Source organism: Lipophrys pholis (assembly GCF_963383615.2).
Source record: "Lipophrys pholis genome assembly, chromosome: 15".
In the NCBI taxonomy this organism is placed as follows: Eukaryota; Metazoa; Chordata; class Actinopteri; order Blenniiformes; family Blenniidae; genus Lipophrys; species Lipophrys pholis.
In genome coordinates, this window is record NC_137642.1 from 27,626,834 (window position 1) to 27,651,111 (window position 24,278).

The 24,278-nt window shown below is 50.8% G+C and overlaps 1 protein-coding gene across 2 annotated transcripts; it reads right to left on the bottom strand.

Moving 5' to 3' along the window:
• Positions 1–297: 297 nt before the first annotated feature.
• Positions 298–24,129, bottom strand: psda (pleckstrin and Sec7 domain containing a). 2 transcript variants are annotated; one of them, XM_080481139.1, is made up of 19 exons: positions 23,832–24,129; positions 23,493–23,612; positions 15,158–15,251; positions 14,303–14,577; positions 13,949–14,208; positions 13,631–13,868; positions 12,840–13,099; positions 7,453–7,650; positions 7,096–7,176; positions 6,677–6,789; positions 6,460–6,518; positions 6,153–6,242; positions 4,534–4,577; positions 4,236–4,423; positions 4,039–4,109; positions 3,600–3,757; positions 2,509–2,653; positions 2,270–2,413; positions 298–1,381 (listed from the first exon to the last, which is right to left on the bottom strand). In XM_080481139.1, exons 2-19 carry the CDS (start codon positions 23,526–23,528, stop codon positions 1,037–1,039), a joined length of 2,799 nt encoding a protein of 932 aa, XP_080337265.1. In that variant the 5' UTR covers positions 23,529–23,612; positions 23,832–24,129; the 3' UTR covers positions 298–1,036. The 2 variants fall into 2 exon arrangements, with proteins under 2 accessions (XP_080337265.1, XP_080337264.1); XM_080481138.1 differs by lacking the exons at positions 23,493–23,612; positions 23,832–24,129 and adding an exon at positions 16,017–18,479.
• Positions 24,130–24,278: the final 149 nt, after the last annotated feature.

Consider the following 24,278-nt stretch of genomic DNA (forward strand, 5'->3'; position numbering starts at 1 on the left):
GCAGATCTAAAGCGACTCAGCATTTCTGGAATGACTCGGCATTTTGGAAAAGGCTCAGATCTAAAGCGACTCAGCATTTCTGGAATGACTCAGCAGATCTGAAGCGTCTGCTGTGCGGAGCCTCAGATCTGTCGTATGTCTCAGCGTCTGTTTGCATGTTTAGAATAGAAACACTAAGTTGACGCTGCGTAAGCCGAACTGACCAATCAGAACTGACCAATCAGAACTCAGGAGATTTCAGACGGACTCAAACTTCTTTTTACAGCAAAAGGAGAAAAAAGTGCAGTTTGAAGCTCGTTAGCAACAAAACCAGTTTAAAACTTCTTTTTTTTTTTTTTTTTTTACTTTTTTATCAAAACTGAACTTCGATACGTTTCATCAAATTAATTCTTAAAAATTAGAGTGTTCGATCTCGTGTGGCTGAACGCCACATTTTACATTTTACTCTGAATTTGTTGGATTTAACCACAAAAAAGGTCTATTCAATAAATAAAATTCCCACTTTCTGTTTGAAGCAGAAAAACATTTAAAAAAAAAAAGCAACAATTTTGATTGAAGTGAAAAAAAAGAAAACAAGCTGAATTTAATAAGTAAAAACTAGTAAAATAAAACTGAAACTTGGTTTCAGCAGTTTGTCACTAATGAGCCTCCGTACCACCACACACACACAGACAGACAGACACACACACACACACACACACACACACACACACACACACACAGAGAGATCGTTCTGAGACGTTCTCCACGATGATGCTCCGTGTTCCTGAAGTACCCGCAGGCTCCGCCCGCCCATGAAATGATTCTGTCACAAGGCGCAGCTGCTGATTGAACGAGAGCTGACGTGAAGGCGGAGCTCTCTTGGACGTGCGTCTCCTCTCGCACCGCCCCTGAACGCCTCAGGTCCGGAGGAAAATCTCCCCAACCAATCAGGAGGCTCGAACCCAAAGTCTCAGCCAATCAAGATGAGAACAAAAAGGTCAGAAGAGGATGTTTCCCATGATGCTCTCTGTGCGTCTCCTCGGCCGAATCCTGTTTACGGCGTCTCGTCCACACTATTGTTCTGTTTCTGAGGCTCCGCCTTATTAGGCCCCGTCTTCTGAGACTCCGCCCTCCTGGACTCCATCCTCTGAAGCTCCGCCCTCTGACTGCCAATGTTCTTATGGCTGCCGTCGCTCTTGGAAGATGAGGTCGTGACCTTCAGGCTCCTGCTGCCGCGGGTCTTCTCCTTGGCGGTGGCGTCCTGCGGCAGGGCAGGGCTCGAGTGCGCCCTCTGCAGTCCGCCGTCGTCAAACAGCCGCGACTCGAATGCGGAGAGGTCGTCAACACCGCTGGCCAGCTTCGCCCGCAGCAGCATGGCGTACGTCCCGTACCGAGTTTTCTATTGGACAAGAAGATGGTTAGTTCACTGACTGTAGGGAAATTCAGCCTCCGTTCTCTGAGGTCGGTTCAGTTTAGACATTAAAGCAGTGAACTTGAAAACTGGAAGAAGAAATGGAGTCGAACTCTAAGAGAAGTGCTTCGTTCTGCCCGGAGAGATGGTTTGTTCATCTATTAAAGACTGGAACTGTCTACTATTGATCGTTGATGGAAGAAAAGCAGAAGAACCCTGGGTTTCTCTTCAGCGCTGTAGCCAGACCGACAAACAGTGGCAGCTCTGTGGAACCTAGAACCCTTTACCTCTGAGCAGAATCACTAAACTTCAACCACTAAATTCTATTAGAGATCAAATTAAAGACACACTGTCCAAAGACGATCAATAACATCTTCAGGTTGTCGGTAGAACCTGATTCCAGTTCTTCAGCCTCCATCCTGGAGAGTCTCTGAGTTCTTCATCGAACCAACAACATGTCTGTTAGATCCAATCCCCCCCGATTAGTGATCAATACTAGATCAGATCAACCTGATCAGTGATCAATACCAGATAAGATCAACCTGATTAGTGATCAATACTAGATCAGATCAACCTGATTAGTGATCAATACCAGATCAGATCAACCTGATCAGTGATCAATACCAGATCAGATCAATGGGTTCTCGCCATATCAGAACATCCAACTACTGAAACACTAAATCAGGATTAAAGGTTCTGCACTGAACTGGATCAATCAGGTTAATCAGACGGGTTCCACTTCCTTCATGTTAACGACTCTTCAGCTCAGACTGAAGTTAAATCCGGAGTTCCTCAGTTCTCCGGTTGGTTCTCTGGTGAGTGCAGTTCCACAGATGGACCACCAGGGGGCAGCACAGTGTCTCCAGCTCTCCTCACCTCAAACTCCAGGTACTCCCGCCGCAGCTTGTGCTCCTCCTGTTCGCGACCTTTGACCTTCTTGTCGGGCGAGGTGGCGGCCAGCTCGGCCAGCTCCGAGGAAACGGCTCTGAAGCGACTTTCATGGGATTTGATCTGCTCGTCCTGTGGACACACACACACACACACACACAGAGAGTTACTGAGAAGTGGAGGGGGAGGAGGAGAGGTGGAGGAGAGGTGGAGGAGGAGTGGAGGACCTGGGACAGCTTGGTGTTTGATCCCGGTAAAAGCGGGCGGCTGAATCTCTTCTGAGAACCGATGGCAGCCGGGAATGGAGGAGCGGAGAACATGGCCGCCACCACATTGATGCGAGTGATCCAGGAGTGCATCTGCTCAGGGTTCCTGTGGGGGAAAACCGAGACCCCGTCACACCGAGACACCATGTTGAGTCACCATCGAGTCACGTGTTGAAAGTGTTGAGTCACGTGTTGAAACTGAAGTGTTGAATTACGTGCTGAAAGTAAAGTGCTGAGTCACGTGTTGAAAGTAAAGTGTTGAGTCACGTGTTGAAAGTGTTGAGTCACGTGTTGTGCCATGTGTTGAAAGTAAAGTGCTGAGTCACGTGTTGAAAGTAAAGTGTTGAGTCACATGTTGAAAGTGTTGAGTCACGTGTTGTGCCATGTGTTGAAAGTAAAGTGTTGAGTCACAGGTTGAGTCCCGTGTTGAAACTAAAGTATTGAGTCACGTGTTGAAAGTCAAGTGTTGAGTCACGTGTTGAAAGTGTTGAGTCACGTGTTGAAAGTAAAGTGTTGAGTCACGTGTTGAAAGTGTTGAGTCACGTGTTGAAAGTAAAGTGCTGAGTCAAGTGTTGAAAGTAAAGTGTTGAGTCACGTGTTGTGCCATGTGTTGAAAGTAAAGTGTTGAGTCACTTGTTGAGTAACAGGTTGAGTCCCGTGTTGAAACTAAAGTATTGAGTCACGTGTTGAAAGTAAAGTGCTGAGTCACGTGTTGAAAGTAAAGTGTTGAGTCATGTGTTGAGCCACGTGTTGAAAGTGTTGAGTCACGTGTTGAAAGTAAAGTATTGAGCCATGTGTTGAAAGTAAAGTGTTGAGCCATGTGTTGAAAGTAAAGTATTGAGTCACATGTTGAGTCACGTGTTGAAAGTGAAGTGTTGAGTCACTTGTTGAGTAACATGCTGAGTCACGTGTTGAAAGTAAAGTGTTGAGTCCCGTGTTGAAACTAAACTATTGAGTCACGTGTTGAAAGTAAAGTGTTGAGTCACGTGTTGAGTCACATGTTGAGTCACATGTTGAAAGTAAAGTGTTGAGTCACGTGTTGGTCCACTCACGGGGCCTGGAACAGGAAGACCCTCCAGTCTGCCGTCCTCAGGTAGAACACGTTGGGCCTCTTGCTGTAGTCGGCGGCTCTCATGGCCAGAGAGTGATGCACCGACACGGCGTTCTTCACGTCTTCCTCCGTCACCTCGCGCTCCGGCCGGTACTCCTCCTGCCAATCAGAGCAGGGTGCAGACAGAGGGGAGGAGCCTCTTTAAACCAATCACAGAGCAAGATGGGGAGGCGCCTCAGAGGGGAGGAGCCTCTTTAAACCAATCATAGATCAGCATCACTGCAGGAGGGCATGTCCACATCACCCCAGGACTTTGTAGTACACACTTCACTGTTCCACTGAGCTGTTCACACGTTTTGTGAACATCTACTGATGTTCTACTGATGTTCTCCATATGTTCCTCTGATGTGAGGAGACCAGGCTGATGAGGTTCTACTTACCTTCTGCAGGTAGAGAACCAGGCCCTTCAGCACACCGTAGAATGTCTTCCAGCCTCGTTTCCCCCGCGGAGCTGAAGAGAGCAGAGCATCATGGGAGATGACGAGTCATTGACGTGTCACCGGGAACACGTCAATAATTACGAGTCACTCGTAGCGCGCTAACGTCCGTGTGACTTTTGGAAGTGGGCGGGGCTTACTTCTCTTCCCGTCCGGGTCGGCGTGGACTTTGCGGACCAGAAAGCCGCTCTTGTACAGCTCGGCGTCCACCTGCTGGGCCACGCCCACCAGAAGGTTTCCACCAACCAGGCGTTTCATGGTGTGGGAGGCGGAGTCTGTGCGGGTGTCGGCCAGCTCAGTCATGGACTTCCTCAGCTCCTCTTCATCACTGTGGAGGATCAACAAGTGAGGAGGACCAATCAGAAAGCAGCTGCAGTCGGACCGGATTGGTCCAACACACACACACACACACACACACACACACACACTTAAACTCACATGGTCCACTGCAGCTTCTCGTTCTTGATGGAGCTGTAGAGGCTCTGCAGAGACACAAACATGTGTTACTGTGTGTGTGTGTGTGTGTGTGTTTTCCTATTGCCCCCTCCTTGCCCCAGCCGCCCCTTGTTGCCCCAGCTGTCTCCAGTTGCCCCCCTTTCTACCTTCTTCTTGTGCCTCTGGTGTTTAGGGGCGTCCTGAGTCTTCCCCAGAAGGTCGGGGAACGCCAGCGGTTTGAGGGAGCGAGAGCGAGGAGCTCGGGGGTACCTGAAGGGGTCCGAGTCCCGCGCCTCCCTCCCGCTCCTCACGGAGCACAGCGAGCGGGAGCGCACCCGGCCCGAGGAGTGAATACTGTTCACCCCAATCATCACCAGGAGGAGGGGGTGGCGGAGAGCTCGTCTTCTGTAGCTCCTTCTTTTTAGTTCCTCTGTAGCTCCTCCTTTTTTGTTCCTCTGTAGCTCCTCCTCTTTAGTTCCTCTTCTGTAGCTCCTCCTTTTTTGTTCCTCTGTAGCTCCTCCTCTTTAGTTCCTCTTCTGTTGCTCCTCCTTTTTTGTTCCTCTGTTGCTCCTCCTTTTTAGTTCCTATTCTGTAGCTCCTCCTTTTTAGTTCCTCTTCTGTTGCTCCTCCTTTTTTGTTCCTCTGTAGCTCCTCCTCTTTAGTTCCTCTTCTGTAGCTCCTCCTTTTTAGTTCCTCTGTAGCTCCTCTTTAGTTCCTCTTCTGTAGCTCCTCCTTTTTAGTTCCTCCTCTGTAGCTCCTCCTCTTTAGTTCCTCTGTAGCTCCTCCTCTTTATTAGAGGAGCACACACACACACACACACACACACACACTCACAGACAGACAGACAGACAGACAACGACGCGAGTGCGCTCATGCACACACACGCACACTTCAGCCTGTTTCCACGGCGACAGGCGTCTGTCCTGCAGCTTCTCCCGCTCTGTGTGAGGATCCTGAAGGCAGCGTCCTGCAGGAGGAGGCGATGGAGGAGGAGGAGGAGGAGGAGGAGGAGGAGGAGGAGGAGGAGGAGGAAGACCCCAATGCCCAAAATAAAGCTGCGTGACGGAGGAGGAGACGCATCAGCAGCCGACGAAGAATCCGATCGTCCAAAAAGGAAACGACGACGAACGGAGCAGAGCAAGCGAGGGAGGGAGAGACAAAAAGAGAGAGAGGGAAGGAGAGAGACAGAGAGAGGGGGGGGGGCAAAAAGAGAGAGAGAGAGAGCGAGAGAGACCCCAAAACTGACGTCACTTTCAACAGAGCCCCTCAAAGTGATGAAAAGGGGGGAGGAGAGAAAGAGAGGGAGGTAGAAGACTGTGGAGGAGAGTTTCTGCTGCAGGTGGTCTCCTCCTCCTCCTCCTCTTCCTCCTCCTCCTCCTCCTGCTGCTCGCTCTTTTTTCCCTCACTTTCTCAATGCGCATTTTCTCTCTGCAGCAGCCAATCACAGGCTGCGATGGTGGTTTGAGCCCGCCCCCTGATCAGCTTGGTGATGTCAATCGTCAGAGAATCACAGATCTGAATGTAAATTTATTATGGTGTGTGTGTGTGTGTGTGTGTGTGTGTGTGTGTGTGTGTGTGTGTGTGTGTGTGTGTGTGTGTTAGTTCGAACAGATGGACCAAACCTTCAACAGCTCTTTGGGAAAATCTTTGCCGTTGTTCAGTCCTTCAAGGTTGGAGATGAACTGATTGCAGGACATCCTCTTCCCCACATTCTGCAACACACACACACACACACACACACACACACACACACACACACACACACACACACACACACACACACACACACACACACACACACACACACACACACACACACACACACACACACACACACACACACACACACACACACACACAGTAAGGACTCTCTGATGGACAGCCAATCACATGACACAAAGTTTTTTAACATATCAGAGTGAGACTCACATTTCCATGGAGATCTGTGTTCAGCAACATGATAGCACACGTCAGGGTGTGGACGCTGTCTGAAGGACGACAGGTGAGACAGACAGGTGAGATCCAGACAGACAGACAGACAGGTGAGACAGACAGACAGGTAGACAGACAGACAGACAGGTAGACAGACAGACAGACTGATGAGACAGACAGACAGACAGACAGGTAGACAGACAGGTGTTGGTACCTTCAGTCTGGAGCCAGTCTGGGTTACACTGCCTGAACCTCCTGGAGAAATGAACCAAGACTCTCTCTCTCTCCTGAGTTTCTCCCATCAAGGCAAACTGTCTGAGGAACAGCCTGAAACACAGCAGCAGTTCACCTGGTTAACTCACCTGGTTAACTCTGAACTCACCTGGTTAACTCTGAACTCACCTGGGTTTAAATCCCTGAACTAATTACTACAGAACTAGTGTTTGTTTGGTGGAGAGGCTGTGGCTCAGTTGGTCGTCTCCCAGTTGGAAGGTTGCAGGTTTGATTCCCATCTCCACTAGCCCACATGCCGAAGTGTCTGAGCCTCAGACTGCCCCCAGTGGACGGACGAGGCGCCTTTTTACCATTTCATTGTGTGTCTGTTGTTGTTGTTGTTGTTGTTGTGTTACTGACCTGAGCGCCTGGTCGACCGTCTGACCGGTGAAGTTGAAGTTACACAGATACTCTTCTGCCACCATCTGGCTGAAGTCGTTACTGCACACACACACACACACACACACACACACACACACACACACACACACACACACACACACACACACACACACACACACACACACACACACACACACACACACACACAGTCAGTAATTTCCCATACATTACTGTCCACTCTAGTGACACACACACACACACACACACACACACACACACACACACACACACACACACACACACACACACACACGCGCACACACACACACACACACACACACACACACACACACACACACACACACACACACTGACTTTTTGCCCAGGTGGCGAGCCACGTCGGACTTCCTGAAGCCGTCCAGGCTGTAGAGGCGTTTGGCGAGCCGCTTGGCGGACTGCAGGTCGGCCTTCGTCCCGTTAGCTAGCGCGTCGTCGCTGCCGCCGGGCGCCAGACGCTGGGCTACGTCAGCCTGAGGGTAGATGAGCTCCGGAGGGTGATTCACTGGACGCTCCCTGAACACAACACACACACATCAGGCAGGTGCAAAGGGTATGCTAGCGAACATGCTGCCACACCATCTCCGACCAGCAGAGGGTGGAGCGAGTCACAGTGCAGCAGGGACAGACTGGAGGCGACAGACACTCCTCACAACACAGGCACAGCGCCAGAGAGTCAGGCCGAGGTCTGGTGACAGAATTCAAAGCTGTGACAGTTTTTTAGTGTTTGTGTTTGCAAGGTTTTCAGTCTCCTCCTCACACTCATCAAACTCATGGCTTACTCACATAATTGGAGTGTGCGTCACTCTTTGGGATCAAATATAAAACTTCTCTCATATATTTTACATCCTTCCAGGAGGAGGAGGAGGAGGATTAGGAGGAGCCTAACTCCAGACAAATGGACACGTGGACACCCCCGCTCTGTGTCCACATTGGTTTGCTCCAGAAACAGAAAACTTCAAAACAATGAGTCACCCAAAGGAAGAAAGACAGACGGAGCGAGAGAGAGAGAGAGAGAGAGAGAGAGAGAGAGAGAGAGAGAGAGAGAGAGAGAGAGAGAGAGAGAGAGAGAGAGAGAGAGAGACAGACGCAGGGTGTGTCACTCTGACAGTAACCACAACACAAACTTAACAAACCAACAAATCCACTGTAGAAACTCGATACTCAGAGTTCACTGTATGTGTGTGTGTGTGTGTGTGTGTGTGTGTGTGTGTGTGTGTGTGTGTGTGTGTGTGTGTGTGTTGAGGTAGCCTACAGAGGAGGTCTTGAGGAAGTCTAAATGCACGAGCTAAATAAACTAGAGCTACACTCGGTAGAGCGCAACCTTCGCCGCCACGTTTGTTTGCTAAACTGAGTTAGCATCGTGAGCATGATAGCCGCTAGCTCATATCGATGCTAACATCACTGCGTGAAACCTGACTTGTCGCTATGGGAACGGCTCAACTACCAGGATCGTCCGTAGATGATGACGAATCACCTCTGAAAATTTCATAAAACTCGTGTGAGTAGTTTCTGTGTTAAAGTTGGTAAAATATATACATAAAGAAACAATAAATAAATAAATACACGCAGACAAAAACAAACTTCCTGCCAAACTTTTGATGGCGAAGGAAATAAACAATCTGGAACTAAAAACCAAGGAGGAACTGATCTGATCCCAATGGAGGAGTAAGTGGAGATGTGTGTGAAGGTCCACACCTTCAGGATCCACCTCCAAACAACCAAACTCCACCTCCAACTGACCAAACTCCACCTCCAAACAACCAAACTCCACCTCCAACTGACCAGACTCCACCTCCAACCGACCAACCTCCACCTCCAACTGACCAAACTCCACTTCCAGCCAACCAAACTCCACCTCCAACTGACCAAACTCCACTTCCAGCCAACCAAACTCCACCTCCGACCGACCAAACTCCACCTCCAAACAACCAAACTCCACCTCCAACTGACCAGACTCCACCTCCAACCGACCAACCTCCACCTCCAACTGACCAAACTCCACTTCCAGCCAACCAAACTCCAACTGACCAAACTCCACTTCCAGCCAACCAAACTCCACCTCCGACCGACCAAACTCCACCTCCAACTGACCAAACTCCACTTCCAGCCAACCAAACTCCACCTCCAACTGACCAAACTCCACCTCCAATCAACTAAACTCCACCTCCAAACAACCAACCTCCACCGCCAAACCGACCAAACTCCACCTCCAACTGACCAAACTCCACCTCCAACTGACCAAACTCCACCTCCAACCGATCGAACTCCACCTCCAACTGAACAAAGTCCACCTTCAACCGACCAACCAAACTCCACCTACAACCAACCAAACTCCACCTCCAAACAACCAACCTCCACCGCCAAACCGACCAAACTCCACCTCCAACTGACCAAACTCCACCTCCAACCGATCGAACTCCACCTCCAACTGACCAAACTCCACCTCCAACTGACCAAACTCCACCTCCAACTGACCAAACTCCACCTCCAACCGATCGAACTCCACCTCCAACTGAACAAAGTCCACCTCCAACTGACCAACCAAACTCCACCTACAACCAACCAAACTCCACCTCCTATCGACCAACCGAACTCCACCTCCATCAGTTGGATTGACATGTTTGCCCCATGATGTTCTTGGCTCTTCCACCTTCACTGCACTTTGTCATGAGACCACTCACCTGTACACAGCCGGGTAGGGCGGGGCATACAGGTACCTGTCTTCCAGAGCCCCGCCCCCCCAGCACAGAAGGTAGCTCGCCATGGCGACGCGGCCACGCCCACTCGTTCAGTTCAGCCACCAATCACCGTCGTCAGGGCGTAGCCGTGGGAACCCAAGCGACATCTTCAAGGTGTCAGTCCGGTGACACTCTGATGTCCTCATTGCGCCTCCCTCCTCCTCCTCCTCCTCCTCCTCCTCCTCCTCCTCGCTTCTCCTCCTCACTGCTCCTTCCTCCTCCTCCTCCTCTCTCCTTGCTTCTCCTCCTCACTGCTCCTTCCTCCTCCTCTCTCCTCCTCACCGCTCCTTCTTCTATCTTCTCCTCCTCCTCTTTCCTCCTTCCTTCTCCTCTTCTCTTCTCCTCACTGCTCCTTCCTCCTCCTCCCTCCTCCTCCTCCTCTCTCTTCCTTGCTTCTCCTCCTCTCTCCTCCTCACTGCTCCTTCCTCCTCCTCCTCCTCTCTCTTCCTTGCTTCTCCTCCTCCTCCTCCTTCTCTCTTCCTTGCTTCTCCTCCTCTCTCCTCCTCACTGCTCCTTCCTCCTCCTCTCTCCTCCTCACCGCTCCTTCTTCTATCTTCTCCTCCTCCTCTTTCCTCCTTCCTTCTCCTCTTCTCTTCTCCTCTCTCCTCCTCCCCCTCCTCTCCTCCTCACTGCTCCTTCTCTCCTAAATGCTCCTTCCTCCTACTCCTCCTCCTCCTCCTCACTGCTCCTTCTCCTCCTCTCTTGTCCTCATTAGTCCTCCTCACTGCCCCTTCTCCTTTCTCCTCCTCCCTCCTCACTGCTCCTTCTCCTTGTCCTTCCTCTTCCTCCTTCTCCCTCCTCACTGCTCCTTGTCCTTCCTCTTCCTCCTCCTCACTACTCCTTGTCCTTCCTCTTCCTCCTCCTCACTGCTCCTGCTCCTTCCTCCTCCTCGGTCTGTAAAATCCTCAGCCGATTTCTTTCTCTCAGAAACTTTACTGCACTTTCTCTGTGTTCTGTCGGTGGATTGTCTCCTCCCTCCTCCTCCTCCTCCTCTTCCTCCTCCACGAGCCGGTTCCTCTCCGACTCTGAGGGGGAAGGAGGAGCAACTTTCCTCGCCCGTCTGACCCCCAGTGGCCCCTCCTCCTCCTCCTCCTCTCCTTCCTCTCTTTGTCTCCTCGTACCTTCCTCTCACTCTGTCCAGCTTCCTGGAAGTTTCTTTTTCTGTCTCAGCACAGAAAAACAAAGACAGCTGCAGAGATCCTCCAAGAGGATCTCCACCTAAACTCCACCTAAAACCACAGAAACCTCACAAACTCCACCTAAACCCCACAAACGCCACCTAAAACCACCAAACTGCACCTAAACGCACAGTAACTAACCACAAACTCAAGCAGAAACTCCACCTCCAGGCATCAACACTTCCCATAAACTCTCCAGACCGTCACCTCCACCCAGCCCAACTCCACAAACAGCCGGTGGAACCTTCTCAGTCAGACGGGACTTTGTGTCTCAGTCACAGGAAAATCAGTGCTTCCCCGACTCTCCTCAGGATGTCTGCTGCTCCACATTCATGCAGAGTTTCAGCTCCGATCTGAGATCTCAGGGGAACGCTCCCACCCCCACCCCTACCCCCACCCCTACCCCCACCCCCACCCACACCGCAGGTCACAGTTCAGAGGTCAGAGGTTAAGACAGCCACACAGCAGATGGACAAGATCTGCATGAAGAACGGGGAGGGGGAGGAGGACTCTGTGTGTGTGTGTGTGTGTGTGTGTGTGTGTGTGTGTGTGTGTGTGTGTGTGTGTGTGTGTGTGTGTGTGTGTGTGTGTGTGTGTGTGTGTGTGTGTGTGTGTAAGATGTTTACAGATGCTGCAGTGGTGGTGCCAAGTCATGGTTGTGACAGATGTGTCTGCTGAAGGTGATGAGCAGATTTCTGCTGACTCATGGCTCTGTCACAGCATGCCATCGGAGCTGAGTCGTCCTCTGTGTGGGAGTGAGTTTGGATGAAGCTGCGCCGCAGCTTCCTGAATAATCAGCAGCTGAGTCACAGTTAAACACAGGCTGTGTGACAGCAGAGCTGAGAGCTGAGCCGGAACTGACAGTGATGGCTGAAAATCTCTGAAGCAATGAACGAGCTCAGGGTCCAGCTGTTAGCCATCGGCTAAACATCGTGAATATAGAACGGCTGAAATGATGTCATGGTTACAGAGGCTGTAGTGCTTTTATTGTTATGGTTACAAAGGGTGTATTGATGGTGCTGAGTCATCTTTACAAAGGGTGGTAGTGATGGTGCTGAGTCGTAGTTACAGGTGATGTAGTGATGGTGCTGAGCCATGGTTACAGAAAATATAGTGATGGTGCTGTGTCATGGTTACAGAGGGTGTATTAATGGTGCTGAATCATGGGTACAGAGGGTGTATTGATGGTGCTGAGTCATGGTTACAAAGGGTGTATTAATGGTGCTGAGTCATCTTTACAAAGGGTGGTAGTGATGGTGCTGAGTCGTAGTTACAGGTGATGTAGTGATGGTGCTGAGCCATGGTTACAGAAAATATAGTGATGGTGCTGTGTCATGGTTACAGAGGGTCTATTGATGGTGCTGAGTCATGGCTAAAGAGGCTATAGTGATGGTGCTGAGTCTTGGTTACAATGGGTGTATTGATAGTGCAGAGTCATGGTTACAAAGGGTGTATTAATGGTGCTGAATCATGGGGATAGAGGGTGTAGTGATGGAGCTGAGTCATGACTACAGAGGATATAGTGAAGGTGCTGAGTCATGGCTACAGAGGATATAGTGATGGTGCTGAGTCATGGTTACAGAGGATATAGTGATGGTGCTGAGTCATGGTTACAGAGGGTATAGTGATAGTGACAGTCAGTGTCAGTGACAGTAAGCAGAGAAAACATGTCTGAGAAAACCAGTGAGTAACTGTCCTGTGCTGCAACCTGGTGGCAGATGTTGTTCACTGCAGGTGTTTTTTCTCTCTCTGTCACACACACACACACACACACACACACACTAACCTGGAGCTGCTGTGCAGCGCCGGCACTGAGCTGGCCTTCCTGAAACCATCTCTGAGGACGGGGCGACGCCACGCCTCCCTCTCTGACCTGGAGCGAGTCGGGGGGCCCGAGTCGTCCTGGGAGGCCCCTGGGGGCCCCGCCCCCCCGACACAGAGGCTGATCTCAGAGTGGGACGTGTCCAGGGGGCCGGATGGAGCGGGGTGGGACAGCGGGGCGAAGCTCAGCTCAATGATCTGCTTGGCACTCTCACAAATTTGACTCTGAACACAGAAAGACAACAGCAGGAAGCTGAGGAGGACAACTCTTCAAAATAAAACACACACGGACACTGACACACACAGACAGACTGCTAACAGCCACCACCTGGACTTAGCCTGGAAGCTATAGCAGTTAGCCTCGGTGCTAATTGCGTGAGCTTTAACCTGTTTTCAGCGCCTCAGAGGAAACCAGGACACTTTGGATGTGTACCAACAGTCCCTTCTATCTCCTAACAGTCCTTCCTATGTCCTAACAGTCCCTCCTATGTCCTAACAGTCCCTCCTATGTCCTAACAGTCCCTCCTATCTCTTAATAGTCCCTCCTAGCTACTTTCCTATCCACTTCTCCTTAACCCTGGAAGTATTTAAGTGGCGGCCATGATAAGGAGCGTTGGAATTCTCACTAATTCTCACTGCCTGATGTCACGTGACAGGAAGTGATGTCATCTTCCTCTGCAGCTCTGAAAACTTTAGCGTCTGGGCTCGGGACTCGGCCTGAAAGTCTGGACCCAGTCCACCGGCGCGATGTCCTACCTGGATCTCGGGCGTGAGCGTGGGCAGGTCGAAGGTAAAGACGGAGGTGGAGCCGGAGGTGAGCAGGTCCACGCTGTCCAGGCTGCTGTAGGAGGTTCCTTTGGCGCGGTGGGACTCCATAATGCTCTCGAAGTGTCGGCTGAAGGAGTCCAGATTGCTGTCAGATGGTCTGCGAGGGCTGCCCACCGAGATCGGAGACTTGAGACCCCCGTGGCAGTCGGACGAGGCCTCCAGAGACCTGCGGGGAGGAGAGTGGCAGAGATCAGCAGGAGGATCCTGGAGTCCAGCAGGGGCAGGAAGACCCCGACGTGGTCTCACCCTTTGAGCAGTAGGCCCAGAACCTCGGCCTCCTCCTTGGCAGCTCTCTGTCTCTGTTTGTCTCCCTGCATCCTGACGCTGGCCCAGCTCACCACTCCTTCTTCTTCTTCTTCCTCCTCCTCCTCATCCTCCTCCACCCCGTTCACCTCCTCCCCCCTGCTGGTCCGGCCTTTAGAGGATGAGTTGGCTGGACTGAAGCTGCGGTTACTGCTGAAGGCCGAGTCCGCCTCCTCAGCTGCCTCCGCCTCCGCCCGCATCACCTGCACCCAAAGAACCACAGGTTCAACATCCCAGACCAGCCGAGACCAGCAGAGACCAGCAGAGACCAGCAGAGACCAGCAGAGACCAACTCACCTCGTCCAGGTCCGTCTCCCGGTAGCAGCGTAGCGGCACGGCGTCCAGGTCTGTCTCAGAGTACTTGATGGTCCTCCGGATGATGCCTGTCCTGGGGTTGGCGTTTTGAGCGTTGGCGCTCAGCAGCTCCACTTCGATCTGCCGGATCTCGTGGTGGGACAGCTTCCGGCCCCCGCTGTCCCGCCCCCGCCTCTGATTGGCTGCCGTCAGACGGAGGGAGGAGGGAGGGGTGGGGCTGGGCGAGCTGCTGGTGGGCGGAGTCGCGGATGTAGTGTCTGCAGGAGGACAAAATTGTTCTGCTTAAAAGACTGAGGGCGTCCCACAAGGTCCAGTACCAGGACTTGTTCTGGTTTCATGTTTAATGAAGCTAAATTATGTTACCATGGCAACATCTAAAGCCAGTCTCCATGGAGACAACCTTCTCTATCGTATCGGCTCAATTCTGTCGCTACACTTTAGTTCATCACACCAAGGATTCAAACAAACTTTAATTTTTTCTTGTTTTTTCTTGTAAAAAGTGTGAGGAGGTGGTCTTGATGTGGACCTGTTCAATGTGAGGAGGTGGTCTTGATGTGGACCTAGCACTTGGCGCTAGCAGTAGTGTAGTGAGGGAGCTTACGCTAAGCTGCGTCTTCAGCTAATTGGCTTAGAGCTGCTGAGGTGGTGTTTACACCCGGAGAGGGCGGAATCGTCTGCGTACAGGCGGGTTTCAGGATGAGAGCTCAGAGTTTCCCAGAGGGACCCTGTAGACCCTCCAGAAAACTCCTCTGACTCAGATCACTGGGACCAGTTCTTCCTGGGTCACCAGCAGTCGCCCCCCCCATAACGCCGTGGTCAGAGCAGGAAGTGAAGTACCTCTGGAGCAGCGCTTCTCCTCCGTCGAACCTCCAAACAGAAACTCCCACTTGGCCCGAGCGATCCTCTGAGAGCGTGAAGGAGCGACGGAGGACTGCAGGAGCAAACAAACCTCCATGAACAGCCAGTCAGAAAGAAAGGAGGAGGAGGAGGAGGAGGTGGAGGTCTGGGAGGAGGAGGAGATCTGGGAGGAGCAGCTACAATCCTTCATATCCATCAAAACAATTGTTATTAGTTACTTTATTAGTCACTGCAGATGAAAAGTAACTAGTTACTTGGTGGACGTCCTTGTGCTCTATATTGTGGATTTTATCTGAAGTTACATCAGGAGGAGGAAGACGCTCTATAATCTGTCCAGACTTTGGACAATGCTAAGCTAACAGTTGTCTCAGCACCAATAGAGACTGTCAACTGGACCCGAGTAAGACATTACTTCAAAGTAATCTGTTACTAGCTTATTAGAGACAGTAGTAATTAGTTTGTAATCTAGTATTGACAACAATGGCAGCTGGGACTGTCACTGATGATGATGATGATGATGATGATGATGAAGACCCACATCAACATGTTCAGAAATCTTTCAGTTTATTGACCTCGTTATTGTGATGAAAAGACACGGGAGGAAGACGCCGCTTCTCTCTCAACTATTTATTGGAATCAAGGTCACACACACACACACACACACACACACACACACACACACACACACACACACACACACACACACACACACACACACACACACACACACACACACACACACACACACACACACACACACACACACACACACACACACACACACACACACTCACTCACACACACACTCACACACACACACTCACACACACTCTCCAACCTGCGTCCTGGGGCTGCCCTCTGTCTCGTGGCTGGACTGACTGGAGGTTTCGGGGGAGGGGCTGTGGTGCCGGTCGTCCAGGCTGCCCGTCACCCCGCTGGAGCTCTGGGACCAGGTCCCGGCCACCCTGCTGTGGTCCAGAGCGTCCTCTCTCTGGTCCGTGGCCCCGCTAACAACCGGACTCTGGTACTGGGAGGTCCTCCCTGCTCCGTGTCCTCCGTCCTGGCTGCCGTACTCCAGGCGGCGTGTGGGGAGGAGTCTGGATGGGTGCAGGTGGTGGTGGTCTCCATCCCGAGTTTGCCTGGCCTCCCTCCGCTCCTGCTGTCTGGAGGTCCAGCTCACAGCTGAAGCTTCTGCGTGGTGGTGGGACAGACCGGAGCAGTCCCTGGGCGGGCGGTCCAAGAGGTGCAGGTACGGCCTTTGGTCCACGCCGGGTGACTTGTGGTCTCCAGTGTACTGAGGTGGCTGGTGGCGGTGCAGCGTGGACACCTCCAGGGAGGCCGAGAAACGCTTCTGCCGTGGATCAAGCACCGGAGAATGAGAGCCGCCTGTGCGGTGCCGCGGAGCCAGTAGAGCTGGAGACGCCGGTGCCGAGACGCCTCTCTGGGAGAGCAGGGGAGAGATGCATCCTGGTTTAGTCTGAGGAGTGGATCTGTCAGAGCCAGAGCTCCTGCCTCCTGTCTGCAGGGGATCCGGAGAGCTTGGTGCATGCAGAGTCGCGTATGGTTGGGATTCTCTCAGGAAGGACCCTGTAGACTTTGGACTGTCAGACCTGAACGAGTCGGTGTGAGAAGAGGTTGGTGACGGAGTGCGTCTGTCAGCAAAAAGGCTGGACATTCTGGTAGCCTCCACGGCTAACTTACAAGCCAGCTCTGGATTTGAGGATGGAGAGACGCTTCTCCTGCCGGCGGTTGGACTTGTTCCATCGCCCAACCTCCTGCTGGAGTGAGACCACTTGCAGTGAGTGTTTCTGGATGAATCAAACTCGTCACTATTCATGTAGTGACCATCTGGAACGTTACGGCTGGAGATGGGGACGTTAGCATGATAGCCATTACTGACTCTGCTGCTCTTGTTGACTGAGGGAAAGGAGGCTGCTGGGACCCCGTGCTGGATGTCTGTAGGTCTGCCGGCAGGTAACGGTGGGTGAAACTTGTTGGTTGACCTTGGGCTCTCACCCCCCACACGTGGCCTCTGCTGGCCGGGGGAGTGAGGTGCTGAGGTCTTCGCGTGAGCTGGATGGCCGGTGTGGGCACACAGCTGGTCAGAAGCAGGACTTCTGGGTAATCCAGTCATTGAGCTGTGGCAGACTCCCCGGTCCAGCTCCAGTAGATGGGGCTTGGGCGGCAGAGTGCGGGCGGTGCGGGGAAGGACGGGCGACCCTCCCCAGGACCGGCAGCGAGGGTCCTGCTGCTGCCGAGGAAGAGTTGGACTGTAACTGTAACCTTCTGAACCGAAACCTGCGAATCTGCGCTTCAGTTCAGGGGATCCAAAATCATCCAACGTCCTGGAGGCTGCATCTCTGGTAACTGAATCCAAGGTGACTTTCTGCAGTGAGGGACAGTCCCTTGGGGACTGACTCCGGGACGGGCAGTGGTGACCATTGGACCACACTGGATCGCTCAGCCTCTTGCGGAGATGAGCCGGCAGCTGCCCCTCTATCTTGTTGAAGGAACGGTCGTATTCATTTTGGCAGGCAGAGGCACGACGCCCAGCCATGTTGTGAACATTTGATTTCTCGATGTAACCAAAGGACACCACAGACGTCTTCCCCTGCTCATCCTCAATCCCCTCCACCTCGTAGGGCCTGCGGGTGCGGGTTGGTGGAGAGGCGGCGTTCATCCCCCCAGAGGACGGAGATACCAGCACCTTTCGCTGATATGGATCCACATCGAGGGAAAAGGTGCGTCCAAGCGAGCCATGCCGGCCTGAACTGACAGTGCCCGGTGCAAGGACTTCAAGTAACTGATCGAAGCCGTCGGGCAACACGTTCTGTCGGTGGTACTGGGTGGGAGACCCCGTGGCATCTGGGTTCTGGAGGTGGAAGCTGACCGAGTGTCTGGAGGACTTTGAGGAGGGCAAGCTGTGGTTCCTGGACCCTGGGTGGTGCCGGCTGACCGGGGAGGCGGCGGGGCTGCGGTTCGGGCTGGAGTGGGTGGAGCTCCTCTGAGAGTGGGGGAGGACATCTGGACACTGAAGCACCAGGTGACTGGTGTCGTCGTCCCCCCTCCCCGACACCTTCCCCCCGTCCTCCGCCACAGAGCGCACCTCCACATACAGGTGCAGCACCTTACCGTCCTGAGACATGGCTCCTCGTTCAGAACCAGACAGCCAAGCTTTGGTGGACCTTTGCTGTTTGTGCAAACGGTCCTATACCCTCCTGGTAGCAAATGTATCAGAGGAGGGTCAGAGGAAGGACTGCAGGTCCAGGACCGTCCTCCATGGGTGCCTCATGTCTTAAACCTGCAGCAGAAACAGACGAATTGAGGATTAGATTACAGAGTTTCTCCTTCAGTCGTACAATCCAGAACCTTAGAAACCCTTCAGTCAGCTGTTTACTGGAACGTGTGCAGAACAATAGGAACCTCATAGCAGGACAAAACTAGTCCAAACTGATCCAGATCTATAGCAGAACCAGCCCCGACGCCACCAGTCTGGTATAAAGAAACAAACAGTCCAGAACTAAGATGACTGATCAGGTAGAACCAGGTCATAAACTATTTCAATAATCAGTCCAATCAGGACATCTAAACTCACCAAGTCGAGCTGAATCCAGGACAAAAGGTTTGTTCATTTGAAAAACAAATGTGATTGAAATAATTTGAAACTGAATGTTCAAGGTTTGATCCTGAATTAAAAACACTGTAATCAAAATAAAAACGAGTGCATTTTTTTCAACTCAAATCCAGTTTTGATTCGGCTCTGGAAATTTATTATTTATCTATTTTCATTTCTCACTCTTAAATCTTTTTTTTTTTTTTAATTTGTTATTTTTTTCAGTTGCAGGTTTTATATTTTCAGATTAGATTAATTTTATTCACATTCAAATCCCGTTTTGCAAATATTCCATGTTTCTAAGTTTAACTCCCCGTACTGGAAGAAACGATGTTTCCCGTCTGAAGGTGAAAAGAAAATCTAAAACCAGAAAGAAGGATATGAATGTGAAAAAAACTTAGGATCCTAATCTGAAAACATAAAATCTTCAACTGAAAAAAAAAAATAACACGTCAAATTAAAAATATATATTTGAGAGTGAAAAATTAAAATAATTCCAGAACTGAATCAAAATGAAATTCACGTTGAAAAAAAAAATTCTATTTTGAAAAAAAGTTATAAGATTCAAGATCAAACCTTGAACATTCAGTTTCAAATGATATTTTTTCAATCATATTGGTTTTCTGGTGAACAAACCTGGTCTGGACTGAGCTCCAGAACCAAACACTGAACTCCAGTCCATCCAGAACCACCGGGCTAAAGCCAGAACCAGACTAGAACCAGAACCGGATGAGAACCAGAACCATCACCAGTCCAACAAATCATGAAGACCTGGCAGGAAACCAGGACCCCTACATACGAGGACCCCTTCATACCAGGACCCCTACACACCAGGACCCTTGACCCGGGGGCCGGAGTCCTGGACAGTCTGGATCACTGCCACCAGAAACCAAGGAGCTCTTCATCCTTTATTCATCAGCAGGAACAAACACCACTACCCTCCTCCTCCTCCTCTTGCTCCTCCCCCACCTTCTGTTCCTCCTCCTCCTCGTGTGAGAAGAACAAGGTGAGGTAGCATATAGCAGGTAGCAGCAGGTAGCAGGCAGCAGGTAGTAGCGGGTAGTAGCGGGTAGTAGCGGGTAGTAGCGGGTAGTAGCGGGTAGTAGCGGGTAGTAGCAGGTAGCAGCAGGTAGCAGCAGGTAGCAGCAGATAGTAGCGGGTAGTAGCGGGTAGCAGGCAGCAGGTAGTAGCAGGTAGTAGCTAGTAGCAGTAGTAGCAGGTAGTAGCAGTAGTAGCGGGTAGTAGCATGTAGTAGCAGGTAGTAGTAGCGGGTAGCAGGCAGCAGGTAGCAGCAGGTAGTAGCAGGTAGTAGTAGGCAGCAGGTAGTAGCATGTAGCAGCATGTAGCAGCAGGTAGTAGTAGGTAGTAGTAGCGGGTAGCAGGCAGCAGGTAGCAGCAGGTAGTAGCAGGTAGCATGTAGCAGCATGTAGTAGTAGGCAGCAGGTAGTAGCAGGTAGTAGCAGGTAGTAGTAGGCAGCAGGTAGTAGCATGTAGTAGCAGGTAGTAGCAGGTAGTAGCAGGTAGTAGCAGGTAGTAGCAGGTAGTAGCAGGTAGTAGCATGTAGTAGCAGGTAGTAGCAGGTAGTAGCATGTCGTAGCAGGTAGTAGCAGGTAGTAGCGGGTAGCGGGTGGTCCAGAACCTTCTGGTGATGCTCTAATGACATGAGCCCCTCACTGCAACTTCTACCCACCTTGAATTATATTAACTAAGCAGTGATTTAAATACTTTCTCCTGGGATTAATAAAGTATTTTCTCCTCTTGAGGTACTTGGCCTCACTCCTGCCTCCTCTATTTCTGAAGTGATTACCGGACGGCCCAGGTCGCCAGCGGCCTCCAGCACGGCGGCGGCAGCATGTGGCTGCCAAGGTCTATAAATACAAGAGGAAAAGCAGCTTGGGGAGGTTCAGGTGAGACGACTGGAAGCACCTGGAGAGGAGTCCCTGGACCTCTGGGAGGAACCAGAACCACCGCTGATGTTTGAGGGTGTTGTCATGTTAAACTCTGAACTGTTCTCTTTACAGCCGGCGGATTGACACGATAACGAGCTTGGAGCCTCCGGGTTCAGCCGACTCGGCATAAAACACTTTAACCTCCTCAGAAGGTTTCCACTTTGAACCTGCTCGGCAGTTTTATCACAAACTTCTGTCAACCCAACTGAACTCACAGCAGGTGGGAGTTTTACCCCGAGGGAAACCGTCACATCGTCAAGAAAGAACTTTCTCAGGAACCAGAAGGAGCCGAGGACAGATCCCAGAGGGGACGCCACTTCGGGTCAACTCACACTGTGTGTAGTGAGTATCCATCAACTCACACTGTGTGTAGTGAGTATCCATCAACACACACTGTGTGTAGTGAGTATCCATCAACTCACACTGTGTGTAGTGAGTATCCATCAACTCACACTGTGTGTAGTGAGTATCCATCAACTCACACTGTGTGTAGTGAGTATCCATCAACACACACTGTGTGTAGTGAGTATCCATCAACACACACTGTGTGTAGTGAGTATCCATCAACTCACACTTCTAGAGGAACGGAGTTAACCTTAAATTCCTCTCAAGCATTTCAACCTCAATAGTTCAACACACAGACACACACCAGGAGAAGTACGTGTGTGTGTGTGTGTGTGTGTGTGTGTGTGTGTGTGTGTGTGTGTGTGTGTGTGTGTGATACTAATAAACACACAGACTGATAAGCACACAGTTAGCCCTACTTTTCTTGGACTCTGCTAATAGGATTCCCCCCCCCCTCCCCCCTCCTCCCCCCAACATGCAATGGTGCTTGCACACACACACACACACATAAAATCATTGGTATCTTACCTGCGTGTACTTGCGTCCTCGTCCTTGCGTTGCCGTGGTAACCACTCTCTCTCGATTACAGAGTAACCTGGATTGCTCTTCGCTCCCCCTCCTCGGTCTCTCTCTCTCTCTCGCTCTCTCTCTCTCTCTCTCTCTGAACACTTGTTGTCTGCAGTAGAGCCGGCTCATCGTGGATTTACCACAACACTCAGCTCCTCCTCTTCCTGCTCCTCAGCTCCTCCTCTTCCTGCTCCTCAGCTCCTCCTCTTCCTGCTCCTCTTATCACCAATCAGCTGATTGTCTTCCAGGCAGGCTGCCAGCCAATCAGGGGCTTCCCTGCCCTGTGCGCTCTTGCCAATCAGACGCAGCCATGCCAGGACATCAGAGGCCACCAACCAATCAGGGACATCCTCATTGGACCGCGACGAGCTCAGAGACGCCAATAGAGCGGCACAGTTCCAAAGAAGTTGGGATGGTGAGTAAAATGTAAACAAATAAAGTGACGGCAGGTTGACCACAGACTGGATGTATTGATTAACATCCAGATTATAGAGCATCTTCCTCCACTAACATCCAGATTATAGAGCATCTTCCTCCTCTAACTTCCAGATTATAGAGCATCTTCCTCCACTAACATCCAGATTATAGAGCATCTTCCTCCTCTAACTTCCAGATTATAGAGCATCTTCCTCCACTAACATCCAGATTATAGAGCATCTTCCTCCTCTAACATTCACATTATAGAGCATCTTCCTCCACTAACATTCACATTATAGAGCATCTTCCCCTCTCACTTCCAGATTATAGAGCGTCTCCCTCCTCAAACATTAAGATTATAGAGCATCTTCCTCCTCTAACAGTCACATCATAGAGCATCTCCCTCTTCTAACTTCCAGATTATAGAGCATCTTCCCCCCACTAACATCCAGATTATAGAGCACCTTCCTCCTCTAACATTCAAATTATAGAGCGTCTTCCTCCTTGAACATCCAGATTATAGAGCACCACCCCTTCTAACATCTAGATTATAGAGCATCTTCCTCCACTTTCATTCAGATTATAAAACATCTCCCTCTAACATCCAGATTATAGAGCATCTTCCTCCACTAACATCCAGATTATCGGGCATCACTCATTTTACAGAAGTAACTCTAATAACTGTCTACTAACTGTACTAAACATAGGAATGTAACTTTATCAAGTAACTTTACTTTTTTATTGCAGTTACTTATACTACTACTATTACACTACTTTTAAAAGAATTACCGAGTGAATTAATCTGATGGTAAGTAAGAGCTGGTTCCTCAACTAATATTTGGTGAAATTACTTATTGTAGAATAACTAGTGACTGTAATGAATTATCAGGGACACACGTTTGTGACTAACTAGTAAAGTAGTAACACTAACTTTTAGTATTTGTAACAAGAGTTTCTTTCCAAGTAACTTTCCTTACTTTTTAATCAAAGTAACTCCAATGTGTTTCCACGTAGTAACTTAAAATCAAGTACTTATTTTAGAAATGTAGATTTAAGTTTGTACTCGAATACAACCTGTCAATCACCCCTGAGTGACGCAATGACGTCATCGCCCCAAAATTAACGCGATGACGTCAGCAACCTTGTTTTTACGGAACAATTTTATGTTCTTTCAGTTTTTTGGCTTTAAACTTCCCTTTGAACTCTACGCGTTACACGTTACACTACCCAAGTCCACCGTGACATTATGTCGAAGTGACGGAGTCGTTTAATCCTGGTTTTTAACAGAAAGTCGTGTTTTGGCCGCTCTGCTGCGGGCAGAGTCACCAGCCTGAACTCCTTTGAGAAAAGCTGGATTTTAACACTGCTCTTGCTCTCTATCACCAGACGAATCACGTTCATTGACCAACTCTAGCTTTTGAACCTCGGCGGCGTGTGTTCTGATCTTCGGCCGTCTCATCGTGTCGCTCAGCGGTGTGAAATGAGCCGCTTTCCCCCGGAGAGTCGCGGTGCTCCGGGCGGCGCTCGGCGCGGCGCTCCGCGGCTGGACTCGGTGGAGGTGACGCGGAGGCGAAGGAAAGAACAACATTTACCACAAGAGGTTTCACTTTGGTGAAGTTCTGTCCCAGCCGGAGAGACGAGAAAGCCCCTCTGCACTGAGTCGTACTTTAAATATTATTCTGACGCGCTGGGTCGTTAGTTAAAACCACTGTTCTTTAAAATCTGCACTTTTTTCAAAGAGTTTCTTAGAGCGAGCACTCACCTCCAGGGGAGGGATGAAGCCGGTTAGAAACCAGCGGGGCTCTGCAGCGGCTCCGACCCGGACCCGGAGACGCCGGCTGAGGTCATGTAACGGTAACGGAGACGGCAACGGTAACGGTGGAGTACTGAGATGGGGCTGGATGAGAGGGGCTGCATGTCGGAGACAGAGAGGCTGCAGCCCGGGGGGAGCAGGTCGCTCCCTGCTGGTCCTGGTCCTGGTCCTGGTCCTGGGTCTGCTGCTGGTCCTGGTTCTCTTCTTCTTCCTCCTCCCTCTACTCCTTCTCCTCCTCCTGCCCCAAAGCTTTTAATTTATCTGCTTTACAGCAGCTCTTTCACATTTTAGTTCATCTTCTCCATGGTGACTCTAGCTTCCGCATCCGTGCTGTGACGCCACAGTGACGTCAGACGCGCCCTCCAAAAACAAAAGAATTTTTAGAAAAAAAATCAA

Coding starts and splice junctions, on each gene's coding strand:
- psda (XM_080481138.1), bottom strand. CDS start 18,323: ATGTCTCAGGACGGTAAGGTGCTGCACCTGTATGTGGAGGTGCGCTCT. Junction 15,252..16,016: donor AGGGCAGCCCCAGGACGCAG/GTTGGAGAGTGT, acceptor TTGCTCCTGCAG/TCCTCCGTCGCTCCTTCACG. Junction 6,243..6,459: donor ACACAGATCTCCATGGAAAT/GTGAGTCTCACT, acceptor TGTGTGTTGCAG/AATGTGGGGAAGAGGATGTC.